Here is a 27,327-nt window from a genome sequence, read left to right as displayed (position 1 = left end):
GTGCAAAACCTTTCATAATTATGGAAAGGAAAAAAAACTAATCACGTGCTGGAAATTGGACACATACCTGGGAATCTGAAAACAGGGGACAGAAATCGATCTCCAATCCACACAAGATTCATTTATGCAATTGAAAATCCTCATTTGGCCTTCCTAAGATTGGTAGTCTCTGAAATCTCATTTGCTCAATAACCACAAACAGCAGCTCAGAAAACCCAAAAAAACGGATCTTTACCTCTTATGGGCAATTTTTCCCTAACCCCACTATAATTTCAGACTGGCACAACATTTTCAAAAATATCACCACTTTGACATATTTTCCCCACAATGTATTCCCTTCCCTGAAAATAATGAATTTATTGCAATACTTACTATTCATCACTGATATTTGCAACATATCTACTAATTAATGTTAAATTATTTGAAAACTAATCTGCTGAGAAAAAAGGAGCTTCTTACACACAGCACACTACCAGTGGCATTAATTAATATAAGAACTGTCATGAAATACAACCTCAATAAAAGACCAAGGTATGTACACCACATTGTCTAAACCAATAGTTGATAAAATAAAGTAGTGATAATAACTATCTGCCTTGCCAGTGTCAGGTATAGCTATAATCCCTCTCAAACAATTTGATGAAATTAAAAGAAAGAAAAGTTGATTGTGCAAAAACATGTATAAACATATTTCAACTTAGAGAGGTTTATAGTGATAGCACCTCTCCAAGATGAAACATAGTGTTTGCGTAATCTGGGTGATTTAGACCTAAGATACGCCTCTTGATCTGCAAAATGATTATAAATTTAGAAAAGGAATAGTAAATTAGTCAATCACAAGATAAATGCATGACAAGAATTTACACTCCCAAACACTTATGGAAAATGGTAGGAAGCCAAACAAAAAATGTACCAAAGAAACAGGATTTTCTATCAGGATTGAAATAAACTAGGTCTATAAACTAAATTTACTTTCATACTAGGGATATGAGTGTATAACACACCTTTAGAGCTCGCTGCAGCAAGATACATGAGAGCACAACAAGAAAATAATTGTCAGGAAAAGTTAACATAATTAACCCACATGGAAAATAAGATGCTCCTCACAAAATATAATAACCTTTAGAAAATGTACTTGATAGATAACATATTATTTAACCTGAAATTCCATGTGATTGCACTGCTATAGCATTAAGGTTACTAACTCGCTAGATAATCAAGATGAATGAACTAACTAGACAATGGAAAAGGTTACTAGTTCATCAAATCAAAATTGAACATGGTCATGAGTAAAATTTATCAATCAATATGGAAAAGAAAAAATTGGAAGATTTCCAAGGCAGATACTATAAACACAAAACAAAAAATCAATGCACATAATTGGCGCAGTCAATTCATGGAATGAAAACAGGACAACAATACAGAAAGAAATTACATTTGGAAAAATATTGACTACTAATGAAAGATATGTAGCATCCCAGTCAATCATAACCATAAGGTTTAAAAGACATTCAAATTCACACCGTCAAATGCATCTCTTTTTTATGACGCTGCATAACCATCAATATAAAGGCCATCTTAAACTATTAGTTGTAAAGAGGGATTCAGGTCACCCTACCCTTTACATCATGAACAAACCTTGAAGGAATCCAAACATCAAAAGACAATTTTGCATGTTTTCTCTCCAAAAGTTTCTAATGCATTGTCCAGAAGACCTAGCACCATGTTTGAGAAGGATGATCAAGCCCAATCATATAGACATTGAAACAGAAACGAAAACCATCATTTAATGCCCCAATTATGTCGTTTATTAAAAATGCTCCTTAAAGGATAATTCACAAACACTGGTATGTATTCTAATTGGCAGGGTTCCTCAAGGCTCATAGTGACAATGGAAAATGGTTTCCCCATAGGCAATCTAATACAGAGGTTTATGGAGGTTGCTTTGGCCATGAAAGCAAGGAATTTAAGGAACAATACAGAGCTATGTTAAATTCCTTAAGCCCAGCAATCATATCAATGTGCCAATAAATTTTTATACCCAGTTTTTTTATTTTTACTGAAAACCTAGAAAATGTAAATCTCAAATCTACGCACAATTAACACAGCTGAGCATCTAACAATTTAGGAACACCAAAAACAGAAATTCAAACACTCACCTTTTACACAGCTATTTCCCCAGAAAACTTCAGTGTGGGGAAAAACCAGCAAAGAGGGATTTTATTAGGTTTCAGGAAAATATTACAGCAGCAGTACCAGAGATATCACAGCCAATAAACGGTGCCAGAAATCAATCCTTCCCTTCTGCTTGGTACAGCCTGAAGCACAGCGTCTTTCCACAGCAGCACACGGCCCCTTTCCACAGCCCAGGATTTGGCCTCTTCAGCAGAAAACTCGGCATCTTTTCCTGTTCACTCAACCTAGAGTACGGCCCCTCTCCTTAGCTGCTCAACTTTCCTGTTCTTCACCCAAGTCGACCCTCTTCTCTCTCAGTCAAAATGATTTTGAAAATAATGTGTCCTTCACTCACTCATTCAAGCGATTTATAATTCTTCCAAGAGAAAATACCATGGGTCATCATTTAGCCTAAGTTTATATTAATTAATTAAATCAATGTACTTTTCCTAAGTAAAACTTAGGAATAATTAAAAATGTTGAAATAAGTAATTATATGATGTCTTCCGCATGCATGGACACGAAACCTATGCAAATACACCTGTCCAAGCTACAATTTTTAACACTCCCTCTTAGCAAGGAAGGTGTTCTGCACCACCCCCAACTTGTCCCTAAAGAAGACAAACTTGCCTTTCATCAAGGCCTTCGTGAGTATGTCTGCAACTTGTTCATGTGCAGGTAAATATTGCAGCTTCACCCTGCCTTTCTATACACGGTCCTGAATGAAGTGATACTTGATGTCTATGTGTTTTGACCTGTTGTAAAACACTACATTTTTTGAGAACTTGATGCAACTCTGATTGTCATAATGTATCACGATCAGCTCCAACTCCTGATCAAACAACCCCATGAGTAAATTCCGGGGCCAAATGGCCTCACATGATGCCAAACTTGCTGCCATGTACTCAGCCTTAGCAGAACTTAGTGCAACTGACTTCTGTCTTGCTGAACCAAAAAACAGCTCCAAACCCCAAGCTGAAACAGCAACCTGAAGTACTTTTCCTGTCCACTGTGTTATCTGCCCAGTCAGCATCCAAATGACCCACTAGCTTTACTCCATCTCCCTCAACATAACCCAACCCATACTCCATCATACCATGCAGATACCTGAGCATGTGTTTCACAACCACCCAGTGCACTCACTTTAGCTCAACCATAAATTGACTGAGTGTATTGACCGCTAAACATATATCCAGTCTAATGTTGACCAAATACATAAGAGAGCCAATCAGTTGCCTGTATAGAGTGCGGTCCACTACCTCTCACTTGGAAGCATCAATTTTCATCCAATTCGTTAGCCATAACCCTACAATCCTACATCTTGAATCGCTCCAAGATCTCCACAACATACTTCCCCTGTCCAAGGAATATTTCTCCATCGTTCTGCCACACCCTCTAGCCCCAAAAGGTAGTCCATCAACCCCATATCCTTCATGTCAAACTCCAAAGCAAGATCCCTCTTGCAACCGGCAATGAGGTTCTTTAAACCTGTAAGAAACAAGTCATCTACATATAACACAAGAATGAGTAGCTCTCCCCTGACCAATATGTAGTACAGGTTCGAGTCAACATCACTCTTGGTGAAGCCCATCCCCAACAAATAGTTGTCTATCCTGGAAAACCACGCACACGGTGCTTGCTTAAGTCTGTACAGTGCTCTCTTTAATCTGAATACATGGGAATCCCTCCCATGCACCTCAAAGCATCCATCTGATGGATCTTCCAACCCATCTCTACAACATTGGAAATCACGGCACTAATGGGGGAATACCTGGCTACATGGGCATCATAGTCAACCCCCTCTCTTTGTGAGTACCCCTTAGCCATGAACCGGGTTTTGAGCCCCTCAACGTTGCCATCAGTAGTGTGTATAATCTTATAGATCCACCTACACACTACCATTGATTTTCCTTCAAGTCATGGCACAACCTCCCGTACATCACTCTTCATGCTGGAAGAATACTCTTCCACCATGGCTTCCCTCCACACCTGCTGCTCAATTGCCTCTAGAAAACTAGAAGGTTCGACCTAAATCAACTCGCTCATAAGAGCCATGTAACTAGAAAATCCATGTGGTGGTCTATTGTCCCTGACTGAAGTCCTAGGTGTTAGTTTATGTAGCTCGAACAAGGGTTCTTTCTCAGGGGATGTCAATGAGGCTAAGAACACAGGTGGATTAATTATCTTCAAGCCCAATTTATTTTATAAAGTAAAAATGTCTTAATTAGATTTATTAACCAATTTTTAATTATTTTCCGAAGTCTAACTTAGGGAAATGGGTTAATTAATCAGTATTAATTGAGACAATTCAATTTCTCTCTAGTGACTTCTAGAAAAGTGACTTGTAGAAAAGTGAGTTGATGAAGTCAAGATTATCTTAGCCATCGAATGAGATTAGATCATGGTCGTTGATTGCTCAACGAAAGATTATAAGAAGTCAACGGGCATCTTGGAGACACATACTATTCAGGTTCAAGTGATGCGCAGTGATAGCGTTGGAGACACCAAAACAAGGGTTTCGGCAAGAGAAATTGAGGAGAAATTTGTCAGAGTAATTTCTTCCCAGTGATTCTAGTTTTCTCAGTGACAGACGGAGGCTGAATTTACTAGTACAAGTGTTGATTTTTGGGTAGCATCGGATGTGCTCTAGCTCCGAAATTTTGTGGAGGGGCTAGAACAAATGAGATCTCCAAGACCCAGAAATCGTTTGGTGAAATTCCACCCAAATTGTATTTTATTAAAATAATTAATATTTTTAATGGGGTTCCTAAGTCTAAACTTAGGAAAATTAAAATATTAATGGGTATTAATGAAAATATGGGTGAGAAGCTTCTAAGAGACGAGGATCAAGTCTAATTTAATCTTATTCGTTGATTTGAGATTAGATCACGGTCATTGATTTCTCAACAAAAAAAGTATAAAGGAAGGCTTGGGGTCAGTTGGAGAGAACACACGGTGAGAGCAACACTTAAGCTAGATCGAAATTATGGGGTGTGGTCTGTTGAGAATTTCGGAGTAAGCTTCTAGTGCAGAGAGGGGCAATTCGGAAGTGGGACTTTCGTCCAAGGCCGAGAATACATAGCAGAGAGGCAGTGCAGCACCAAGGAGAGATAGCGTAGCTCCAGGAGGGTGACACAGAGGCTGGAGGGTTGACACAGTCACTTAGAGGCAGCGCTAGGGTTTCTGTGAGACAAATCAAGCATCATTTCAACAGATCAATGTCTGAGCCAAGAAGGTTCACTGGGAGGGTGATGCAGCGCGTAAAGGAGGAGACACAGTTCCAGCGCAGAGTTGGGAGCAGCCATCGTTGCACAACACTGGGGACAACGCAGTCACCTGTGGGGTTTGTTCATCCAGTTGTTGGATTCGCCAAAATATCTGTGTCTAGATAGAGGTACTTCTATCGGGTTTATTCTCTGTTGGGTAAGCTAGATTTGGCACCCTAGTTGTATTCAGAAATTTGCTTAATAATAAAACCCTCATATCTGTTGCACCAATTTTCCCGCAATGGGTTTTTCCGGGGACGTTTAGTCCAAAAATAAGTATGTCCTTTGTGTGGTTGTCTCATTTATCTTTTCAGTACTTGATCTGTATATTGGTGTAGGCTGTAGTGTATTTGCATTAATATTTTCTGAATATTTCTGAAAATAACTTGTCAAAATGAAGAACACAAGTAGGTAATCCAAATCAGTTTACTGCAGTAGGATTTTTGGTTTGTTAGATTCAGAAATTTTCACAAGAAGTTGTCAGTTTACAAGTGCGAGTTGTCGGAGACAGTTTCGATTGCCAGTAGCCAGATCGATTTGTTGGGGGCAATGTGACTGGACTATTTGAGTTGCTGGAGGAAAAAAAACTCGTGCATTAAATTTCCCAGAGGCAACGCGAATTTCTGGGACAGTCAGTGCACATTTCCAGTGGGCAGTTTGAGTTCGCAGAGGGAGTGTGAGTTGCCTAGTAGAGGTAGATTTGATTCGCAAAGGAAGATCTTTGATTTTCTAGTTCAATTTGGTCAGTTTAAGTGAACAGAAAATTGTCAGAGCTTTGCTAGTGTTAGGCAAGCAGTTTATGTACATTTTCAATTTGTTGAAGAATTAATAATATAGGACTGGTCTTCCCCACATTGGGTTTTTCCAAGGACAATTTGTCCAAAAATCTTGGTGTCCATTTTATGTGATGTTTTCTCAGTTACTATGATTTATTATTTGGTGAAATTTGTAGTTGTGTTTTTATCTAGTATTTGCAGTAGATTAATTTGTTGGGACAAATAATCTAAAAGATAAGAGATTAATTACCAGATTAACTGCAATAGAATTTTCACATGGTATTAGAGCAGATCTAAGGGCAGAAGAAGCTCAGCGCAGGGTATAGGAAGCAATGTTTTACAAAACGGACTCGGATTCGGACTCGGCTGAGGATCGACTCGGAAACGGAAACGGAAACGGCAATGACTCGGCCGGCTCGATTTCAATGACTCGGTCGTTGTAAAAAATACATTAAATATTTATTTTTTTTATAAAAAAACATAATTTTAAATATTTTAAACATAATTTTAAAGATTTTCATTCAAGTTTCCAAACACACAACATTATAATATACATGGAAGACAACATATGATCAAAGTAGGCTCATGAACCAATCCATTATATCAAAATGGTACGGTGTACCCAATGGCAATAGTAAATACATAGTCAACTGTAGTCTGTCATACATGATCAAAGACTCAAGAGTCAAAACAAAATACAAATAACCAAGGAGGCTAGTAGCTACTGGCTACTGCCAGAGGAGCCAAGATCATCTCGACCAATCTCTGGATCATCATCATCAGAGCCAGACAAGGGGCCCCATGGCTCCTCCTCATCATCATCGTCTCCAACTGCAACTGTAGAAGTGGTGCCAGTACCAGTACCACTAGGCTGTGAAGCAGATGCAAGCTGAGATAGAGTACAAATGCGGCTGCGCTTCTGTCGTGGCTGAGCAGAGGAAGGCGAAGCACCTACAACTGGAGTCCTACTAGCTGGCTGTGAGACTGAGGCTGGTGGATTGGGATCTGCATTCAACTGAACACGCTGCAGTGGATCTCCAACATCAATTTCATCAAGATCCTCATCAGGATCAAACTCTGGTAGACGACTCTCCACTACCCAATCTGATGTTGGATCAATGTCTTCCAACACAATGGGATCTGAATCAGGTCTTTTGTTCAGCAATTGGTTCCGTCTGAGCCGAAGGTTGTATTGGACAAAAACTAAATCATTCAACCGTTTTTGCTCCAAACGGTTTCTCTTCTTTGTGTGAATCCTCTCAAAGACAGACCAATTGCGCTCACACCCAGATGCACTGCAAGTTTGACTCAAAATACGAATTGCAAACCTTTGCAATTCAGGGCACTGGCCACCAAAGGCCTCCCACCATTGTGCTGCAAAAAACATAGGAGTGTAATGAATTATGAGTTAGATGAAGGCTGAAGCTCAACAAAATTACAAATTATATCTAACTTGAAATTGAGAAATTGAAAATTGAAATTTTTGCTTACCTGGCTCATCTGCTTCTCTTGCAATCTTTGCTAGGTTCTTCCCAAAGGTACCTGTTGCATTGCTGAAGGATGTGACCTGCTGATGTATCAGTAGCTGATCAGACTCCGATGGGACCATGCGCTCAATGCAATCAACCAGTCCATCTCTGACCTCCCCCTCAAAGCTCCTGACTCCTTAGCTTTATAATGATACCGTGGGTTCAAAAAATACCCAGCTGCATGTATAGGGCGATGGAGTTGATTGTTCCATCTTTCATCAATGATTGCCCAAATGGGCCCATACTTTGCCACTCTATCCTTGTATGCTGCCTTTATTTGCTCCTTTGCTTGATCCATAGCCTCATAAATGAAGCCCATAGCCAACCTTTCCCCATCCACCAACCGCAACACCTTAACTAGTGGCTCAGCAACCTTCACAATCTCTGTTGCCTTTCTCCAAAAAGTTTCATCATGGACTTTCCTTCTCAATTCTCTGCCTTCTGGTTTGTTAGACCAACTGCTATTATTCCAATCATCACTGGAAAACATCTTTTGCAAGTTTCTATGTTGGGAAAGCATAGATTGCAATGTCAAAAAATGTGTAGCAAATCTAGTGATGGCAGGCCTAATAATATCCTTGCCTCCAGTGTGTTTCCTCATGATACTCAAAACCAGTGTATGATTGTAGATAAATTTTGTTATGCTTTTGGCATTATCTACAGTGTTTCTGACCCAATCTAATTTCCCAATATCCTCAAGCATGAGGTCTATGCAATGTGCAGCGCATGGGGTCCAAAAGATGGTCTTGTGTTTTTCCTCTAACAGTCTACCAGCAAGAACATAGTTAGAGGCATTGTCTGTGATGATTTGAACAACATTAGCCACCCCCACACCCTGAATAACCTCATCCAATAGCTGAAACAACAAGTGGCCATCTTTTACCTTATCAGATGCATCAACTGATTTTAAAAACATGGTTCCCTGTGGGCAGAAGACAAGAAAGTTTATGATGGTACGGTTTCTTTGATCAGTCCATCCATCTGACATGATGGTACACCCTGTTCTTGCCCATGATTCCTTGAAATCTTGCAAATACTCATTAATTGATGTAATTTCTTTCTGCAAACGAAACCCCCTTAGCTCTTGCATAGTAGGGCCTTTGAAGCCTTTTCCAGCAGCATGTATGGCCTCAAACATAGGCTCATAATATGGTGAACGAGCAGCATTAAAGGGGATATCAGCATCATACCACCATCTAGCTATGTAGTCACAAGCAGTCTCCCTCAATTCTTTCTTCCAATGGTCATCTAAAGTGGGCTGAGAAAGACCTTTACTAACTTCAGGACCATGTGCATCTGATGGAGAGGAGCCTGAGTGAGTGAAAAAACTTTTGATAGTCCCATCACCCTTCATTCTACCCTTTCCCTTATCTTGAACAGAAGCAAAAGAGGGAGGAACATAACGGAAAGGGTTTGATGCATCAGTTTGAGGGATAGAGGAAGAACCCTCAAACTCATAGTGGGGGTTGGCAGCCATCATTCTTTGTATCTCCCTCTTCCTCCCAATTTCAGCCTGTATCTCTTTTTGCCTAGTCTTTTCTTCTTGAAATTTTTCAAAGCTTTCCAACAAAGTCTTTCTAATCTCCCCAATTTCGGGGGATTTACATGCAGTAATATTGCCTTTAATCCCTGCCAAGTGTTGTTTCAGCCTATGAATCCCCCCAGGACCTGACTTAATTTTCCTATGGCAAAACTTGCAACACATCTCATCATCAACCATTTCAACATATGCCCAAGCAGCATCTTTTGCTCTAGGTGCCATTTTTTGACTAGGAAAACAATCTGAAAATGAAAAAAAAAAAAAAAAATTGATTCAATGTTCATTTATTTGACTAAAAACACTCTCTAAGCTATCTTTATATGCACCTAAAATTTAATAAGTAAAAACAGATTTATAGAGGTGGAAAAAAATACCTCCAGGCACAAACTGCCTCCTCAAACTTGCTCCAAAAATCAGCTCCTCAATGCTGCTCCAAATGGCTGCCCAAGAAGCTCCTCACTCCAGCTACAATGCTCCTCCAAGACTCCTCACTGCTGCTCCAAAACAAGCTCAAGAACTGCTCACTAACTCTCAAAGAAGACTCTCACTCAAATGCATAAGACTGCTATGAGTGAAATGAGAGCATTTGGCTATCTTAAATAGAGTTTGGGAGGGGGAAATGGACCCCAAATGCATTTAACTAATCACATAAACCTTTTCATGTCCACAAACCCTAACTAAATCAGCTCCAAATCAGCAAAAAAGTAATTTTTTTTAACTAAAATCGCTGCCCAGCCGGTTCCTATTGGCTCGGCCGTTTTTTGACGGGACCCGGCCGGGTTGACCGGGTCATAGCTGACCCGGTCACCGAGCCGGGTCAAAGGGCCGTTTTGAAATTTTTTTTATCAACCCGGATCGAAACGGCCGTTTCCGTTTCGGTACGGCCGTTTCGTAAAACAATGATAGGAAGAGACGGTCGAGGGTTTATAAAACCCAGTTCAATTTATTCCAAATTTACACTTGGGTTTTGCTTATATTTTCTAGGGGTTTCAGATATGGCTTCAGCTAGATAGAGGGATCCAGGCAGACTTGATGGTGCATCAAACTTTGGTGTCTGGAAATCTAGAATTATGATATTGCTAGAGGAGTATGGACTAAAGGAGTATGCTACAGTAGTTGCTGTCATATCAACAAATATGGTGCAGGTAGCAACTTATAAGAAGGAGGATGCTAAGGCTAGGCATATTATCCAGCATGGGGTTAAAGATCATATTGTACCCCATATCGTAGAGTTGGATACAGCGAAGAAGATGTGGGATGTCATCCTGAAACTATTCCGAAAAGCTACTGTTAACAAGAAGTTGATCCTTAGAGGGAAGCTAAGAAACACCAAGATAAACAAAGGTGAATGCGTAGTCAGATACTTCACTAGAATCAGTCTTGTCAAGGACGAGTTAGTAGTTGTTGGGGAAAAGATAGAAGATGATGAGCTCATGAGAACTGCCTTGAACGGGTTCTCAAAACAGTGGGACGTGTTTGTCCAAGTGATCGATGGACGACAGGACCTACCTAATTGGGTTCATTCCCCAATTGGAGAGGGAGAGAGAAGATAATTGCTTCAAGATAACCTTTTCTACCATACTATATCAAAATAACATAAACTGATAACTTCCACCACCATATCAAGTGGTGCTCACAGTGTATTGGTGTGTCGTTGTATTGTTGAAACCAAGGTTGAGAGGTCGAATCTCTGAATAGCACCCTTGCTGTGTTTTTCACTCAACTGAACCCTTAACCGACCGTGGACTCCGTTCTTTTGAGCGCCATGGGGGTGCCACATGGCACCATTTGATTGGGCCACATGGTGAGACCCCATAGGTCCATGTCACGCCCAATCAATCTGCCACGTAGATGCCAACTTAGTGCCCAATCAGCGGTCAATCAGGTTAAACTATCCAGTTAGTTTGCCAACGTGTCATCCTGATGAGTTGCCACGTCGCTTGACACGTGTCATGCTGCCACATCAGCTCTTACTTGTGATTCTTTTATCTTTATATTCTTCTTTTATCTTTTAATTCATCAGGTAATTACCGAAACAATAGCACAAAGATCACAGACACCAGATATAGGTGGACAGCCAGGGCAAAACCCATATCTAGGGGAAAACTCTGTCAACAACTCTTCCTTAATACCTTCTTGATTTTTGGAGGCAATTTCAAAAATTCAAATTTTAGATTTTCCCTCTTTTATTTTGAAGCTAACTTGAATCCAAATTTAAATTTTTTGCTTCTTTTACTTTTGTGGGATAATGTAATTGAAGAATACCAACCACAGCTACCAAAATTCAACAAGGGGATGATGAAAAGAGAGTGCATAAACAAAGGACTAGTTAACAAAAGTTCAAAACAACAGGGAAAGGCAACTTAATGAATAAAATTGGTCACAACTTACAACCATGTCTCCTATAGGACATACCTGTTAGAAAATCAAAAAGTCAGAAAGATTTCCTTATATAGATAATTACTTGTGATTCTTTTATCTTTATATTCTTATTTTATCTTTTAATTCATCAGGCAATTACCGAAACAATAGCACAAAGATCACAGACACCAGATATAGGTGGACAACCAGGGCAAAACCCCTATCTCTGGGAAAACTCTGTCAACAACTCTTCCTTAATACCTTCTTGATTTGCCACGTCGCTTGACACTTGTCATGCTGCCACATCAGCTCTTACTTGACTTTGACCTTTTACCTGTTTACCTAGAACTTCAAAATGCAATATCTCGCTCATACAAGCTCCTTTTTTGCCCGTTCAAGTTGCGTTGGATTTGGTTTTCCAAGCTCTACGCAATGACGCTATTCTCACCCGAATTTGAGGACTTTGAATTTTTGGCCATTTCTAGATCCTCCCAGATCAAAGTTGCTCTAGGAGACACTGATAAGTGTTCCAAAGGCATAGTTTTAAAAACCGGAACCAGTGACCAGACCGGCCCACCTAATAAACCGGTTTTCAAACCGAAACCGATCAAACAGAGACTAGTCAGGTCTAAATGAACCGGTCTTTAACAAAATACATGAAATAATTAGTTTTTAATAAAAAAGGCTATTTTTAAGATTTAAAACCATGATTCCAAACCAATAGAGATAAAATATGCAAAGTTTGTTCATCTAAGGTTTACAAGCCTAGAATTTCATTAAGGTTGCTTGTTAACCATAGCTTTGATACCATGTTGATTTTTTCAAGATTTTCTACTATGATAATTACTTTCCAATGATTTCTTAATTAATCCTTCTTGTATCACATTCATCATTAAGCAATTATACAAAGAAAATCTCAACAGTAAGATAATAATGACAGTAGGATCATGAAGAGATAGCCAAACACAAGAGACACAAATTTTACCCTAGGAAAACCCTAACAAGGGAAAAATCTAGTAACCTTTTCTTAGGAAAAATAGTTCAATTCAACAAGAGATACAATCTGATTATCCAGTCAAATTAGGTCAAACAAGACAAGCAACTATCACAGGTCAAACCTAGTCAAATTGTCCAAAAATAATCTCAGTCAACCTGCGGTCAACTACCCAAACACAGGCTGAATTTCAGTGTCCTTCTACTGCCCAAAAACTCGACTACTGCGGAATAATTTCTTCCTCGAAAAAACTATGCTTATTCCTAGACTCCTTCGCACATGTGAGCAAAAGATTGGATGCTTCCTTTTTATGATCCGAATTTTTTTCCAAGTGGTGAGGTCAAATGCCAATTTATAGTGGTCTAAGGAGCTTGAAATGGTGTGTCTCTTAGCTGGGCCGACTTGATTTTTGGAGGCAATTTCAAAAATTCAAATTTTAAATTTTCCCTCTTTTATTTTGAAGCTAACTTGAATCCAAATTTAAATTTTTTGCTTCTTTTACTTTTGTGGGATAATGTAATTGAAGAATACCAACCACAGCTACCAAAATTCAACAAGGGGATGATGAAAAGAGAGTGCATAAACAAAGGACTAGTTAACAAAAGTTCAAAACAACAGGAAAAGGCAACTTAATGAATAAAATTGGTTACAACTTACAACCATGTTTCCTATAGGACACATACCTGTTAGAAAATCAAAAAGGCAGAAAGATTTTCTTATATAGATAATTACTTGTCATTCTTTTATCTTTATATTCTTCTTTTATCTTTTAATTCATCAGGCAATTACCGAAACAATAGCACAAAGATCACAGACACCAGATATAGGTGGACATCCAGGGCAAAACCCCTATCTAGGGGAAAACTCTGTCAACAACTCTTCCTTAATACCTCTTGACCTAGACCCAAACTTTCTCCACACCAAGTCATCCCTTTCTTCCTTCTTGCAGATGATAACCCTTCAATAGCAACTTCGACCTAGCAGCAACAGTCAGCAGCAACTTCGACTTATCAAAAGAGACTTCGATCTCCTAGAGGAATCCACAAGAGAGAGAGAGAGAGAGAGCCCAAAATTTCGATTTTCACTTTTTCTTCTTCTTTCTCCAACTTCGCACTCCTTTTGCCTTCCTTTCTTACTTCGCACTTTTCCATCTCTTTCTTTTGGATATCGAACTTGTCTGTGAGAGAGAGAATACTCCAAATGAATTCGAACTGCTTGTATATATTATATAGGCTTGTGGTGAGGTCGAAATATACCCAAATTGAGGCCAACTTGGTATGGAGGGGAAAATAGCCTATTTGACTCAATATTAATTCTTTTTACATGATTCAAATGTCCAAGAAGGGTCTCTTTAAATGTACAATGACTCTAATGACTCAAAATAAATCCTAAAAGTCCTTAATGGGGACTTTGACCTAAAAACATGATGACCCAAGCATGAAACCATGCTTTAATAAGTCATAATAATAATAATAATAAAATTCTTTTTCATAAGTACATTTCATTGTGACTCAAATACAATTATGAAGACCGAACCTAGTTACATTTTTCAACAATACCTAGAAGAGATCATTTACAAGTTACATGTTTAGAAAATGTATTCATGGTTTGATTGACTGCCCCAATGTGCTTCAATTTCTTTTTTCTGCACATATGTTTGAAAAAGAAATGCAATAAATTACTACTTTTTTCCACTTATATTCAAACAACATAATAAGAAATTTTTAACAAACCTCATAGCAAGTGCGAGCTTGTTCCAGTTGCCGCTGCAGAAGATAGAATCCTCCCAGGTTATGCAAAGCAAAACCAACACTGCATGCAACACAAGGCAGTCAGAAGCTTCCTTACATCGTCTCTATGAGTAAGCATGTACCTCTTGCTAAGATGCTGCAGGTTATGTAATCTGCATGCAGATAAATATTCAAAGGATTTTATTCCCCAAAATGCCAAATAATAGCATCCATCCAGAATATACATTAAAGCTCACATAAATGCTAAAAGAGCTCCCAAACTGAAAATTTAGCAAGCATACAATCAAGCATCTTGCTTTATTTATTTCAAAAATATCAACACCACATTCTTTACCGCACATCTTCAGGGCCCAATGATAGCTCCAATAGCTCAATAGCATGCAAATATAAGGGTTCTGCTTTCGCAAACATTCTTTTCATTCTGTACAACTCTGCCTGCATTTTACACATGAACCTGCTTCATTCCTTCAAAGTCAACTATTATGTTTCATTATTCTCTTTAATTTTCTATTCTATAATACACTTGAATTAGATAAAAGCTACATCCATGTATTAGATAAACTAAGTGCAATGGAATACATTTATAACTTCATATACTGTCACAAAATTCTGAATAAGACTCTTTCTTTTTTGCTTTAATACACTGCAAGATAGTTTTCCGAAAGACTAAACTTTCCTTTTATTTACTGGAATATCGTTTCCTACTATCATACCCCAGCTAATATGCTTCTCAGTCTTCTGCTTAATTTTGGGACCAGTTGTCCTTAGAGACATTCAAAATCACAATTCATACATAACAATAAAAAGTTAAAACTGAACAGATCACAGTATGCTAGACAATCTTTAGGACGAAATCTAACAATGTTATCCCTGAGCATAGATGGAGAATTTTCATAGCATAATAGCTCATTACCAAGGTTCTCGGATCCCATTTGACAAGGAAAATCAAAATGCCAAGAAATATACAAAAATTGTTTGTTTACTAATCACCAGAGATAAAAGCAATATCCAAAGAATCAAATATATCATATAAGAAGAAAAGCGGGAAAGAATTGTCCTCTTGATTAGACTGCTATCCTGGAAGAATTCCAAAAGAGTAATATGTCCCCAAATTGGCAAGCTAAGATTTAAGTACCCAAGTATGTGAACTTTTTAATCTACCAGCCATTGCCTTCGAAACTGTTACAGATCAGATTGGAAAACAAAAGTACCACCTATAGAATTGACTCCAACTGCCTTGTCCTAGAATTGAGTCCTGCACGTTTGGATGCAATGGATCAAATGACTCGTAAAAACTTAAAAAGTATTAGATGGAGGTGTCTCTCCATTTTCGGCTTAACGCAAGCTTTGTAATGAATGATGATGGCCTACAGGCAACTAGTACATTTATTCAAATATTGAAATTCCAAAATAAATAGGACAAAGTCAAGAAATCCATAAAAGACAAAAAAATAATTGTTAATATGAATGTGATGAGATGCAATTACAAAAGCATGTGACATTATATGTATAAAATGAATAGTCACGTGCTGAGTATACATGACCCTAGAGATGGAGAACGACTATGTATTTATTCTATGTTTATATTATTAATGTGTTATTTGTTTATATATTATTATTATTATTACCATAAAATGTACTTCATGGTTACATGTTTTCCCCTTAAAGGATGACTTGTCCTCAGATAATCGTTTTGAGAGTTGTTATCAAGAAGCCTCATTACATTTTATAATTCCTTCCACTTGATGAATATTTGTGATGCTGACTTGGTTCCAGGAAATGAGAAAAACAAGAACTTCCGAAATTTGAATCATATGTCACATTGTAAAAGGGTCAAACCTTCCTAGATCGATTCTTGTAGAAACTATATGATGGGAAATTTGATTGGGACTTCTTCAATTTTGACTGCTAATATGCTTTTAAAACTACTTCATATTGGAGTTCTGAAATTTTCAAATGCAAATAGAGTTATGTTCCAAGAAATCTTGATGCATGTAAGTTGAATAGCCCATTCCACAACTCTTGTGATTAGGGTGACGAGAAAGTACCCTTGCAACTTTCTCCGTTTGGGTCTCAAGTTTAGTGCATTCCTCATTTAATTTAAATTTTAAATTGAGTATTTAGATCTTAGTCACAAGCTCATGTCAGTTTGTCATATGCTCATGTGGTTTTGTCAAAGAATAATATTTCTTAGTAACAACACTAGGGTTTTTAGTTTCAATCAAGTTTGTAAGCGTTTGTTTAACCAAGTGGAGTGTGGTTTGCATTTTGACTTCTAAAAACAATCCTGATTCAATTGGATTGCTAGATGCCTCTTTCTTGTTAGGATATTTAAAATTTTAAACACTTAAGAGTTAGTTAAGTTCAACTTGGTCTAATATGTCTATTAGGTAAAATTGTGTCTAGATGTCTCTTCTTGTTAGGATAGTTAGACACTTAGGAGTTAGTTCAATTCAACTTGGTCTAATATGTCTATTAGGTAAAAGTGTGTCTAGATGTCCTTTCTTGTTAGGATATTTAGACACTTAGGAGTTAGTTCAGCTCAACTTGGTCTAATATGTCTATTAGGTAAAAGTGTGTTTCGATATATGCATTAGTTGCATTGTAATCCAACGGTCACGATATGTTGTAGACATAGTGTTAATTTTTCCACTGCTCTATGCTATTTCAATTACTTTAACCCAATTCAATTCTTCAATAAGCAATTTTAGTAACAATTAATTCTTCCAATTCAATTCGGTAACTGAAGATAGAATGGTAAATGCAATGACAATAGAAGACAATCAACAAGAGACACTAATTTGGTCAAAGACCAAAGAAAAACCCCACAAGGGGGAAAACCCTTTCAAACTTCTTCATTTATTAGATTGTCATAAAATGTTCAGCGAAGAGTACAATGAGCCCAAGTCCATAAATAAGAATGAAAGTCAAAGATTGACTTATCCAACAACACAACCAACCAAACTCCAAAATATGAACCAATAGTCGAATCTGGTCAAAGTCAATGCTAGTCAATGGCAGTAGCAGCAGTAGCAAATGGTCAACAATCCTTCAAATGGACCCAATCAGCAGTCAAAAAATGTGGCCTAATCAGTTGGTCAAAATGCCACCAAAATAATCCCAAAACTCTCCTTCAATCTCGGTCAAAGTCAAAGTCAAAATCAGCTGAAACCCTAGTTATAGATCTGAAGTCAACCACAGTCAATGTACCTAGAAAATCTCAATTTTTGTGCCCAGAAATTCGGCCCTCCAAAACAGTCAAAAAAACCCAAGTCAAAATGAGTCAAAACATTCCCAATCTCCAAAAGTCAACCCTAGCCAAAGTGTTGGTCGAAGCAGATTTCAGTGCCCTGAAATTTTTCCTTCCTCTTGCTCGCATGTGTTAAGAGATGACCTACAATTTTCAGATGTATCGAACCAAATAGAGAAGAGATGTTTGTGTTGAGTTGATGTCCAGATAAGCTTGACGTGACTTGAATTTAAAGGCGTTGGAGGTGTAACATGTACTTGTCAAAAGAATAAAGAAAAGAACTTTTATTATTGTATCAATGACTTATTAAAGCATGGGTTTCATGCTTGGGTCATCATTATATTAGTCAAAGTCCCCATTGTGGACTCCTAGGATTACTATTGAGTTTATAGAGTCATTGTATATTCAAAGAGACCCTTCTTGGGTTTTTGAATCATGTAAAAAGGTTTACTATTGAGTCAAATATAATTTATGTAACCTCCACACCAAGTCAGCCTAGCAGAGATCAAGTCGGCCTAGGGACATCAATTCGACCTCACTTGGAGCCTATAAATAGCAGTAAATTGAATTCATTTGGATCATCTCATCTCAAGCTAGTTCGATATCCCTAAGGAAGTTGGAGAAGTGTGAAGTGGGTCTAAGGAAGCAAAAGGAAGTGTGAGTTGGGTCAAGTCAAAGGAGAAGAAGAAAATCGAAATTTTGGAGCCCCTCTCTTCTACTTCGTGCCTTAGTTTGGGAGATCAAAGTCTTCCAAGTTTTGTTGTTGCGTGATGCCGGAAGCTGCTACATAGTCGAAGTTGTTGGGAAGGAAGTGTTGTTGGAAAGAGGTCAAATATTTGGGAGGTTGACTTGGTGTGGAGGGAAGGTTTGGTCTTTGTCTAGGGTGAAGAGCCTCAAAGAATACTATTGAAAGGAAGAGAATTTTTTACTAGGTTTTCCCCTCAAGGGGGGTTTTTCCCTAGCATAGTGCCTACATCTTGTGTATTTAGTTTTGTGATCTTCATACACACATAATATGGTAATTGCTTGATGAAAGATAAGATAATAAAGAAGTAAAAGAAGCCAACATAACTCACAAGTAATTATCAAGTAAGGAGGATCAAACCCTAATATATTTGCATTGATTTTCCACCATGGTATCAGAGCTAATGTCAGGAAAAGTTGAAGATCACTTTGTTGGCATGGATTCCCCTTCTTTGATGAACTACATAAGAATGGTTATCAACACTACTGGAAGCTGGTTCAAGAAGGTCATCCATAACTTATTCGACAAGGTCAAAATCAAGGATTCTTGGCTGCTCTTACAGGTTCTCTTAATGATGACAATGCATGGATCACTGATAGTGGAGCATCAAGACACATAACAAGAGAAAGTAAACAACTTCATACACTATCAAAGGAGCCATCTTCTCATGCAGTGGAATTGAGTGACAACAAAAGTTATGTTGTTAGAGGCCTGGGATCAACATTGTTGAAGCTGGAAAATGGATCGAAGCAACACCTCAACAACATTCTATATGTTTCAGGTTTGTAAAAAAAAAATCTTTCTATTTCTTGTTTAAAAGATAAAGGGGAAAGAGTTGCTTTTGTTGATGGAAAAGTAATGGTTTGGGGAAAAACTCTAGCATTGATAAAGCTAGGGTTATTGGAGTTCGGGAAGGAAGCCTTTATAGAGTCATTACACCACCTTCTCAAGCTTTGGTTCATATGGAAATCAATCCAACTGAGCTATGGCATAGGAGGTATGGTCATCTACATTATAAGGTCATCCCTACTCTTAGTTAATTGGTTCATGTTATCCCCAATATGAAGTTAGATCATGAAGGTGTGTGCAAGGGATTCTCTTTCAGAAAACATACAAGAAAGCCATTTCCGAATAGTGAAACTAGGTCTAGAGAGATATTAGACCTCATCCATTCTGATGTGTGTGGGCCCATGTCTAACAAATCACTTGGAGGTCATCTCTATTATGTGACATTCATTGATGACCATTCTAGAAAGACATGGCTCTACTTCTAAAAAAAAAAGATGAAGTATTTGATAGGTTCAAGGAGTTTAGGTCCGAATTGGAAACCCTAACCGAAAGAAAGATAAAAACTCTAAGGTCTAACAATGGTGGGGAATACACTTCTAAGGAATTGATTGCATATTGTAAGGAAGCAGGTATTAAGAGGGAGCTCATTGTTCCCTATTATCCTGAACAAAATGGATTGGCCGAAAGGAAGAATAGGTCAATTGAAGAAGGCATTTGAACTATGCTCCTTGATCAAGACCTACCAAAATTCTTATGGGGAGAAGCAGCAATGACAGCCGTGTACATTCAAAATAGAAGTCCTCATAAAAGTCTTGATAATACAACACCCGAAGAAGTATTCACAGGAAAGAAGTTGAGTGTGGATCACCTCTGAATCTTTTGAAGTCCAGCATACATCCATGTTCTAAAGGACAAGCGGCAGAAGCTGGACTCTACAAGTATCAAGGGAATATTCATTAGATATAGTCTCTCTCAAAAGCATATAGAATCTACATTAAGGAAAAAAGACATATTGAAGTAAGTAAGGATGCCATATTTGATGAGAATCAAGCATACAAGAAATCAAAGGATATTCCTATTAGTTCTGATGACGAAGGAGTTCCCATATTTGAAGAAGAAGAAGTTCATCATGAAAACCCTACTACAAATCAAGAAGAAGGACCGAGTGAGCCTATTCAATCGGTGGTCATCCCGACCACAAAGAAAAGGCCAAATTAGTTAAAAGCTAAATTAGAAGACGTTGAAGGACATGAAGTTGTGAAAGGAACCTTCAGGGAAAGTAAGAAACCGAAAAGATATTTTAGTTATGATGAATACATGACAAAGTTAATTGAAGACGAACCATCTACATTCAAGGAAGATGCTCATCAACAGGTTTGGAAGAAAGCAATGCAAGAAGAATATCAATCCATCATGAAGAATGGGGTTTGGGAAATGATTCCTAGACCTAGTGACAAATCAGTTGTCACCTCCAAATGGATATATAATATCCAACATGTTGGCGATGGAAGTATAGACAAGTTCAAAGAAGGATTCGTTGCAAGGGGTTTCTCTCAAAAGGAAGGCATTGATTATGAAGAGTCCTTTACTCCCACAACAAGGTACACTACCATTATATCTTTGGTTTCATTGGCTACTACAATGGTTTGGAATATCCATCAAATGGATGTGAAGACCGCATTTCTGAATGGGACCATTGATGAGGAAGTGTATATCAAACAACCTGAAGGCTTTGAAGTTAATAGCAGGGACTCTCATGTTTGCAGACTTAAGAAGGCCCTATATGGTTTGAAGCAAGCACCTAGGGCATGGTATGCAAGGATGGATGCATATCTACTTAGAATTGGGTTCGAAAAGAGCTTTGTCGATCCGAATCTCTACATCAAGGTCGTGAATAATGAGCCCGTCATTATTCTACTATATATGGATGATCTATTCATCACAGATGTGGAGCGAAGAATTCAAGAATGCAAGAAGATGTTGGCAGCTGAATTTGAAATGAAAGATCTAGGACTGATGCAATATTACCTAGGTCTAAAAGTATGGCAAACCTGGGGAGATATATTTGGGGCAAGGAAAGTATATCATGAAGTTGTTGCAGAAATTCAAGATGATGGATTCCAAGTCGATGACTACTCCTATGATCACCAATCTCAAGAAATTGAGGGACTCTGACTCTGGTCTCGTGGATCCTACCTCCTATCGACATTTGGTGTGTTCCCTAATGTATCTGGTAAATAATAGGCCAGATATATGTTTTGCAGTAAACATTCTTAGTCAGTTTCAGTTGGAGCCTTGTCATGATCACTGGATAGTTGCCAAACATATATTGAGGTATCTTCGTGGCACTATACATCACTGCCTAAAGTATGATAGTAAGGAAGTCAAGCTAACTGGCTTCACAGATTCTGATTGCGGTGGCAGTGAGACCGATGGAAGGAGCACTACCAGAGGATGTTTTAGCCTAGGAGTTGTTATGATCTCAAGGGTGAGTAGGAAGCAAGCTCTCGTTGCTTTAAGTAGTGCTGAGGTAGAATATGTGGTTACATGTGAAGTAGGAAAGGAGGTTGTTTGGTTAAGGAAGCTTCTGACAAATTTGTTCGAAAAGTCTCTGGGTCCTACTATGATTAATTGTGACATTCAAAGTTGTATCAAGATGTCTGAAGATTCTTTGTTTCATGCTAGAACGAAACATATCAACAATAAGTTCCACTTTATTAGGAACCTAGTGCAGGATGGGATCGTGAAGTTGGTGTATGTCTCGACAGATAAATAGGTAGCAGACATACTAACAAAGGGTCTTCCTAATAAGAAGTTTGAATATCTAAGGAACCTGCTTGGTTTGGTAGATATTGTTGATTTTATTAATGATAAGAAACTGGAAGAGATTTTTGAGGCTTTGCGAGTGAAGCATTGCCTGGGAAGACATCTGACCAGCACTTTGTGTTGATCTCTAGGTCCCAAAGTAGGGAAGGTGGCATGGGTCATAGAGCTCTTACCATGGATACGCACCTAGGTCCTTGGGTTGGTGGTTAGCAAGTAAGCCTGATGGTACCTAGAGAGGCTGAAAAGTTGAGACCACTTTATTCCCACTTGGATAGATTGCCCTGGTCAGGAATCTAGTCCATGGCATTGAGGTGTCTAAATTTCTTCATTGTTCATATAGTTTGAGATCTTCCATTGTATTTGTATATTATGAATACCTCCCTAGTTAAGAGGGAGTGCTGGAAAATGTAACTAGGTTCGGTCTTCCTTAATGTATTTGAGTCATAATGAAATGTACTTGTCAAAAGAATAAAGAAAAGAATTTTTATTATTGTATCAATGACTTATTAAAGCATGGGTTTCATGCTTGGGTCATCATTATATTAGTCAAAGTCCCATTTGTGGACTCTTAGGATTAATATTGAGTTTATAGAGTCATTGTACATTCAAAGAGACCCTTCTTGGGCTTTTGGATCATGTAAGAAGGTTTACTATTGAGTCAATTATAATTTATGTATCCTCCACACCAAGTCGGCCTAAAAGAGATCAAGTCAGCCTGAAGAAAATCGAACTTTTGGTGCCTCTCTCTCTTTGTTTCGTGCCCTAGTTTGGGAGATCGAAGTCTTCCAAGTTCTATTGTTGCCTGATGCCAGAAGTTGTTGCATAGTCGAAGTTGTTGGGAAGGAAGTGCTGCTGGAAAGAGGTTGAAGATCTGGGACGCTGACTTAGTGTGGAGGGAAGGTTTAGTCTTTGTCTAGTGTGAAGACTCTCAAAGAATACTATTGAAAGGAAGAGAATTTTTGACTGGGTTTTCCCCTCAAGGGGGGTTTTGCCCTAGCATAGTGCCTACATATTGTGTCTCTTGTTTTGTGATCTTCATACACAAATAATATGGTAATTGCTTGATGAAAGATAAGATAATAAAGAAGTAAAAGAAGCCAACATAACTCACAAGTAATTATCAAGTAAGGAGAATCAAACCCTAATCTAATTGCATTGATTTTCCAACACTTGTGTTGAATGTCCTCCAAAAAAAATTCAAACTGCTTCATTTATAGTGCTTTGGTGAGGTCGAATAGCCTTCTTTGAGGCCGACTCGATCATCTAAGCTGACTTGGTGTGGAGGTAACATAATTCATATTTGACTTAATACTTAAATTTTTTACATGATTCAAAAGCCCAAGAAGGGTCTCTTTAAAAGTACAATGACTCTATTGACTCAAAATAAATCCTAGAAGTCCTCAATGGGGACTTTGACCTAAAACATGATGACCCAAGCATGAAATAAGTCATAATAATAATAATAATAATAATAAGTCATAATTATAATAATAATAATTCTTTTCTTTATTCTTTTGACAAGTACATGATGACTCAAATACATTAATGAAGACCGAATCTAGTTACATTTTCCAACGAACAGAACAAGAAAATCCATCTAAATGAGAAGCATCTTTCAAGGCATCAAAGAATACAAGGAACAACAAGCAACAGCCAAAGTCTTGTTGGAGAATCAAGTGTAATGTGATCAACACTTATTTCCTCTTCTTCATAATTCCTTGTGAATAGTAGATGTCTTCTTTATTACTTCTTGTATCTTCTTCATCAAGCAATTATACAAACCGTCAATCTTTCAAGAATATAGAGATCGCAAAAAGACAACAAATACCAAAATTAGGCTACTAGCCAGGGCAAAACCCATAAAGGGAAAACCCAACAATCCTTCTCTTATAGAATCAGATCAAAATGAGATATACAAGACCAAGACCAAGACCAAACTGCCACCAAGAGACCAAGTCCAAACCCTCCTCCAAGTCACCTCCCAAGTCAAGGTCAACATTGGTCAAACTTGCTCCAAACTAGTCAAATTTCAAGAATTTTAGACCTGCAACTAGGTCGAATTTTGGCCTACAACCACCTCAAAGAAACTTGGCCCCTTTCACATAAATTACAGTCCACACGTGCGAGCTGCTCCAAGGTCAAATTTCAATCAACTTGGAATATTCTTGTCTTTTGACTTTGTTCTTCTCTCTCCTTTGAATCGGTTTCTATTTACTCCCTCGCTTGCTTCAGATGTTCTTCTTGTTGGTCGAATGAATGAGCTCCAAGTAGGTCGAACTTGTCTCTTATATATAGTTGTCCAAATAGGTCGAATAAGTGTCTTTTGGAGGACTAGGTTGACTTGTCAAAGGAAGGCCAACTTGTGGACTTATGACTCAACATTAAATTCAATTTCCTTCTTCTTACAAATGTCCAAATGGGACATGCTCAAGTACATTATCTTTTGAATCATAATAAATTCTTTTTGACTCTTTTTGACTCACTAAGCATGAAGAACATGCTCTGACAAAAATATAGTAAATATATATGATAAATTTACATTACGATGACCGAAACTAGTTACAATCTCCAACAAGTCTAGCTCCAGTTGTAGTTGTAACAATATTTCAAATGAAGAAATAGCCAACTTTGTGAGGAGGTTGAAGAAAGGAACTAGCAAGTACAAAGGTAAGCTTCCTTTGAAATGTTTTAATCGCGGTAAAATTGGCCATTTTGCTACAGGAAGTCCTTATGCAAGATGTCCAGATAGTGATGAAGAAGAAGCTCCTCAAAAGGAAAAGAAAAATAAAAATAAAAAAAGTCAAGAAACATAAAAGAAAAATCTTCAAGAAAAGTTTCTACGCAAAAGAAGACAACTCTTCATCTGACGAGGAAAGCAACAGCAATAGTGACTCAGAAAGGGTGTTATTCTTGGCAATAGAGAATCAAGAAGAAAAAGTCGAGGGAGTAGTAGATCTTGAAAGAGAACTGGTCAGTGCTTTAAAAGATCTAAAATTAGAAAGGAAGAAAGTCAAGGCATTGGAGAAATATGTGTCACAAAAATTGCATCACAGGAAATCATTTTATCATTGAGATGTATGTAATCACAGAGATGACATATATATAGTACTTCTTCCAAGAGATGTATCTTATGTCTTCTGCAACTCACAGAAGTTTGAATCTCAGTTCAGGATAGTAACCATTGTTTTTGGACTTCTTGCATAGGATAAATTTCGAATTATTGTCACAAAATGTAACGAACAAAGTTCGTATAGGCAACAGAATAATTCAAAAGAACTAAAATATGTAAGTATCCATCGTAGGACAAGTAGTACTTGTATATAAGAATTGTTAAATGTATAAAAGATGTGTGAAATGATTATAATGAGGGCCCACTTATATACCTAGGCAGGTGCCCTTTTATGAATGGTCATATCTCTAAGACATGCCTCTTCATTACTAACTAACTAACTATTAGTTCATTAATTATTATTTATTATTATTATATTTATATTTATTATTTTATATGAATTATATTCATAACATTGGCCCTCTCTTCAAAAAGCTTTGTCCTCAAAACTTACTGATGACAGGGTCAGATCCCTTTTCCTATTTTGAATAGTTTTTCATCTCAGAACGTTCATCTTCGTTGATACAAGATGATATGATCCTCTGAGTGATAAACAAAATTGTCGAACTGAGAACGGATTTGACCATCCTAGGTTAATCTTCTGTGGAATCCTCTGATCACTGGAAATTTGTAATGAATTGTTATCATAGGATTGGATTTTGCAAACTTCGAAATTCCTTGGAACATAAATCTGTTGTTTCCGTTCTGAATGGTTCAAATATGTAGACTGACTCAGTTGCCTTCTCTCGTGATTCAAATGTCGATAAGGAGTTATTTTGGTTGGACTTTCCCTTATCATGTGTGTGGCAGTTTCCTGATTTACTTCAAATACTTTTGTTGTTGAATTGACTACAAAATCATCCCTTGGAATTTCCATTGTTTGAACTTTGAATTACAACTTCTAAATATGTTTTAACTTCTATTGGTTTCTCATCTTCTTGAGTTATGGTATTGGCTGGATCGGTATTTGTTTCTTTAACTTCAACTTTGATTGTTACGACTAGAGACTTCAATACTTCTTCTTGAGTAAGTCGTTTTAACTTTTCATTTAATGGCTTTTGTCACTTTTAAGCTTCTTTATTTGCATAAGGTTTTGGTTATGATTTCTTAGACGTAAAAGATCCTCACCTTCAGGATTGTTAAATTTATATTTAGTATCCTCCTCATCTTTTAAAGTTTGCATTTGTTCTAATAATGTTTGATTAAGGTTCTTTAAATGTAAATTTTCCTCTTTTTGTTTTGATAAGTGCTTCTTGAATTCCTTCTTTGTGGCCTTAGCTCTCTTGACTAGTTCGAGTAGTTTTTCATTGTGATCTCTGAGGCACGAAATTTCTTTGTCTTTACTAGAGAAGACTTCTTCAAGCTCTTTCTGCTTCTTTGGTATAGTTTTTTTATTATCTTGAAACATCAATTTGGAAATATCTTTAAGTCTTCTAATGAAGGTGTTATTGATTTCGACTTGCTTGTTATGTCTCGAAATGTGACTAGCTTCCCCTTCTAAGGAAACGTCAAAAAATGTTTCTTTATGTTTAACATGAACGTACCCAATTCCTTAAACCAAGGTTGACCAAGAATTATGCCAATCTTTCTATTAAACATAGTTACAACACAGAATTGAGATATGTACTCATAATGATCTACTGTCACTTGTAAATCACTAATTTCATACTCCTTTTGGCCACAAATATCTTTTCTTTCACCAATGCTTGGCTCTTGAATTAATAGTTGATTTGCCAAATTAATATTGATGTAATTTTCCTCGTTGCTTGTGCTGATAGCGATATTAATTTATTTTCCTTGGATACTTCCTTTTAATGTAATTAATCTGTGATCCATAACTGAAAGACCCTTATAGGAAAAAATTTCTTTCTTTAATTCTGACTTAGACTACATTCTTTTATCTTCGATGATTGATTCTATTTTGCATTATTCGAAAAATTTGTAATATTTCACTTAATCTTGACACCTTGTATTATATCTGTAACTTGTATTTTATTTAGAAATGCTAATACTTTCACTTGACTCTTCTTCTAAATATTTCTCCTTAACACTTTCACAATACCCCTTTTTTTAAAATATATAATATCTTTCCATTTTTTTTAATTATAATACCCTTGTAACTTCTAACCTTCCTTATTGAAATTTCAATAAACCTTCTTTTTGTTATTTATAATATAATTCTTATTTATTACACCCCTTTTTTAATTAAAAGAGAC

The 27,327-nt window shown here is 37.4% G+C and overlaps 1 protein-coding gene across 1 annotated transcript in view; it reads right to left on the bottom strand.

Annotated features, from left to right (window-relative positions):
- Positions 1-27,327, bottom strand: part of LOC149235739 (Tetratricopeptide repeat (TPR)-like superfamily protein) — a 448,879-nt gene that overhangs the window by 328,941 nt on the left and 92,611 nt on the right. The window contains exons 5-6 of the mRNA XM_089372185.1: positions 14,727-14,827; positions 14,375-14,453 (exon numbers count right to left, since the gene is read on the bottom strand). Of these exons, the coding sequence (XP_089228311.1) occupies positions 14,375-14,453; positions 14,727-14,827 (180 nt within the window). The remainder of the gene's footprint in view (positions 1-14,374; positions 14,454-14,726; positions 14,828-27,327) is intronic.

Source organism: Pinus tabuliformis, chromosome 8 (genome assembly GCF_031772625.1).
Source record: "Pinus tabuliformis cultivar Carrire ecotype Pingquan chromosome 8, CPIR1, whole genome shotgun sequence".
NCBI lineage: Eukaryota > Viridiplantae > Streptophyta > Pinopsida > Pinales > Pinaceae > Pinus > Pinus tabuliformis.
This window is presented reverse-complemented; position numbering and strand designations above follow the sequence as displayed.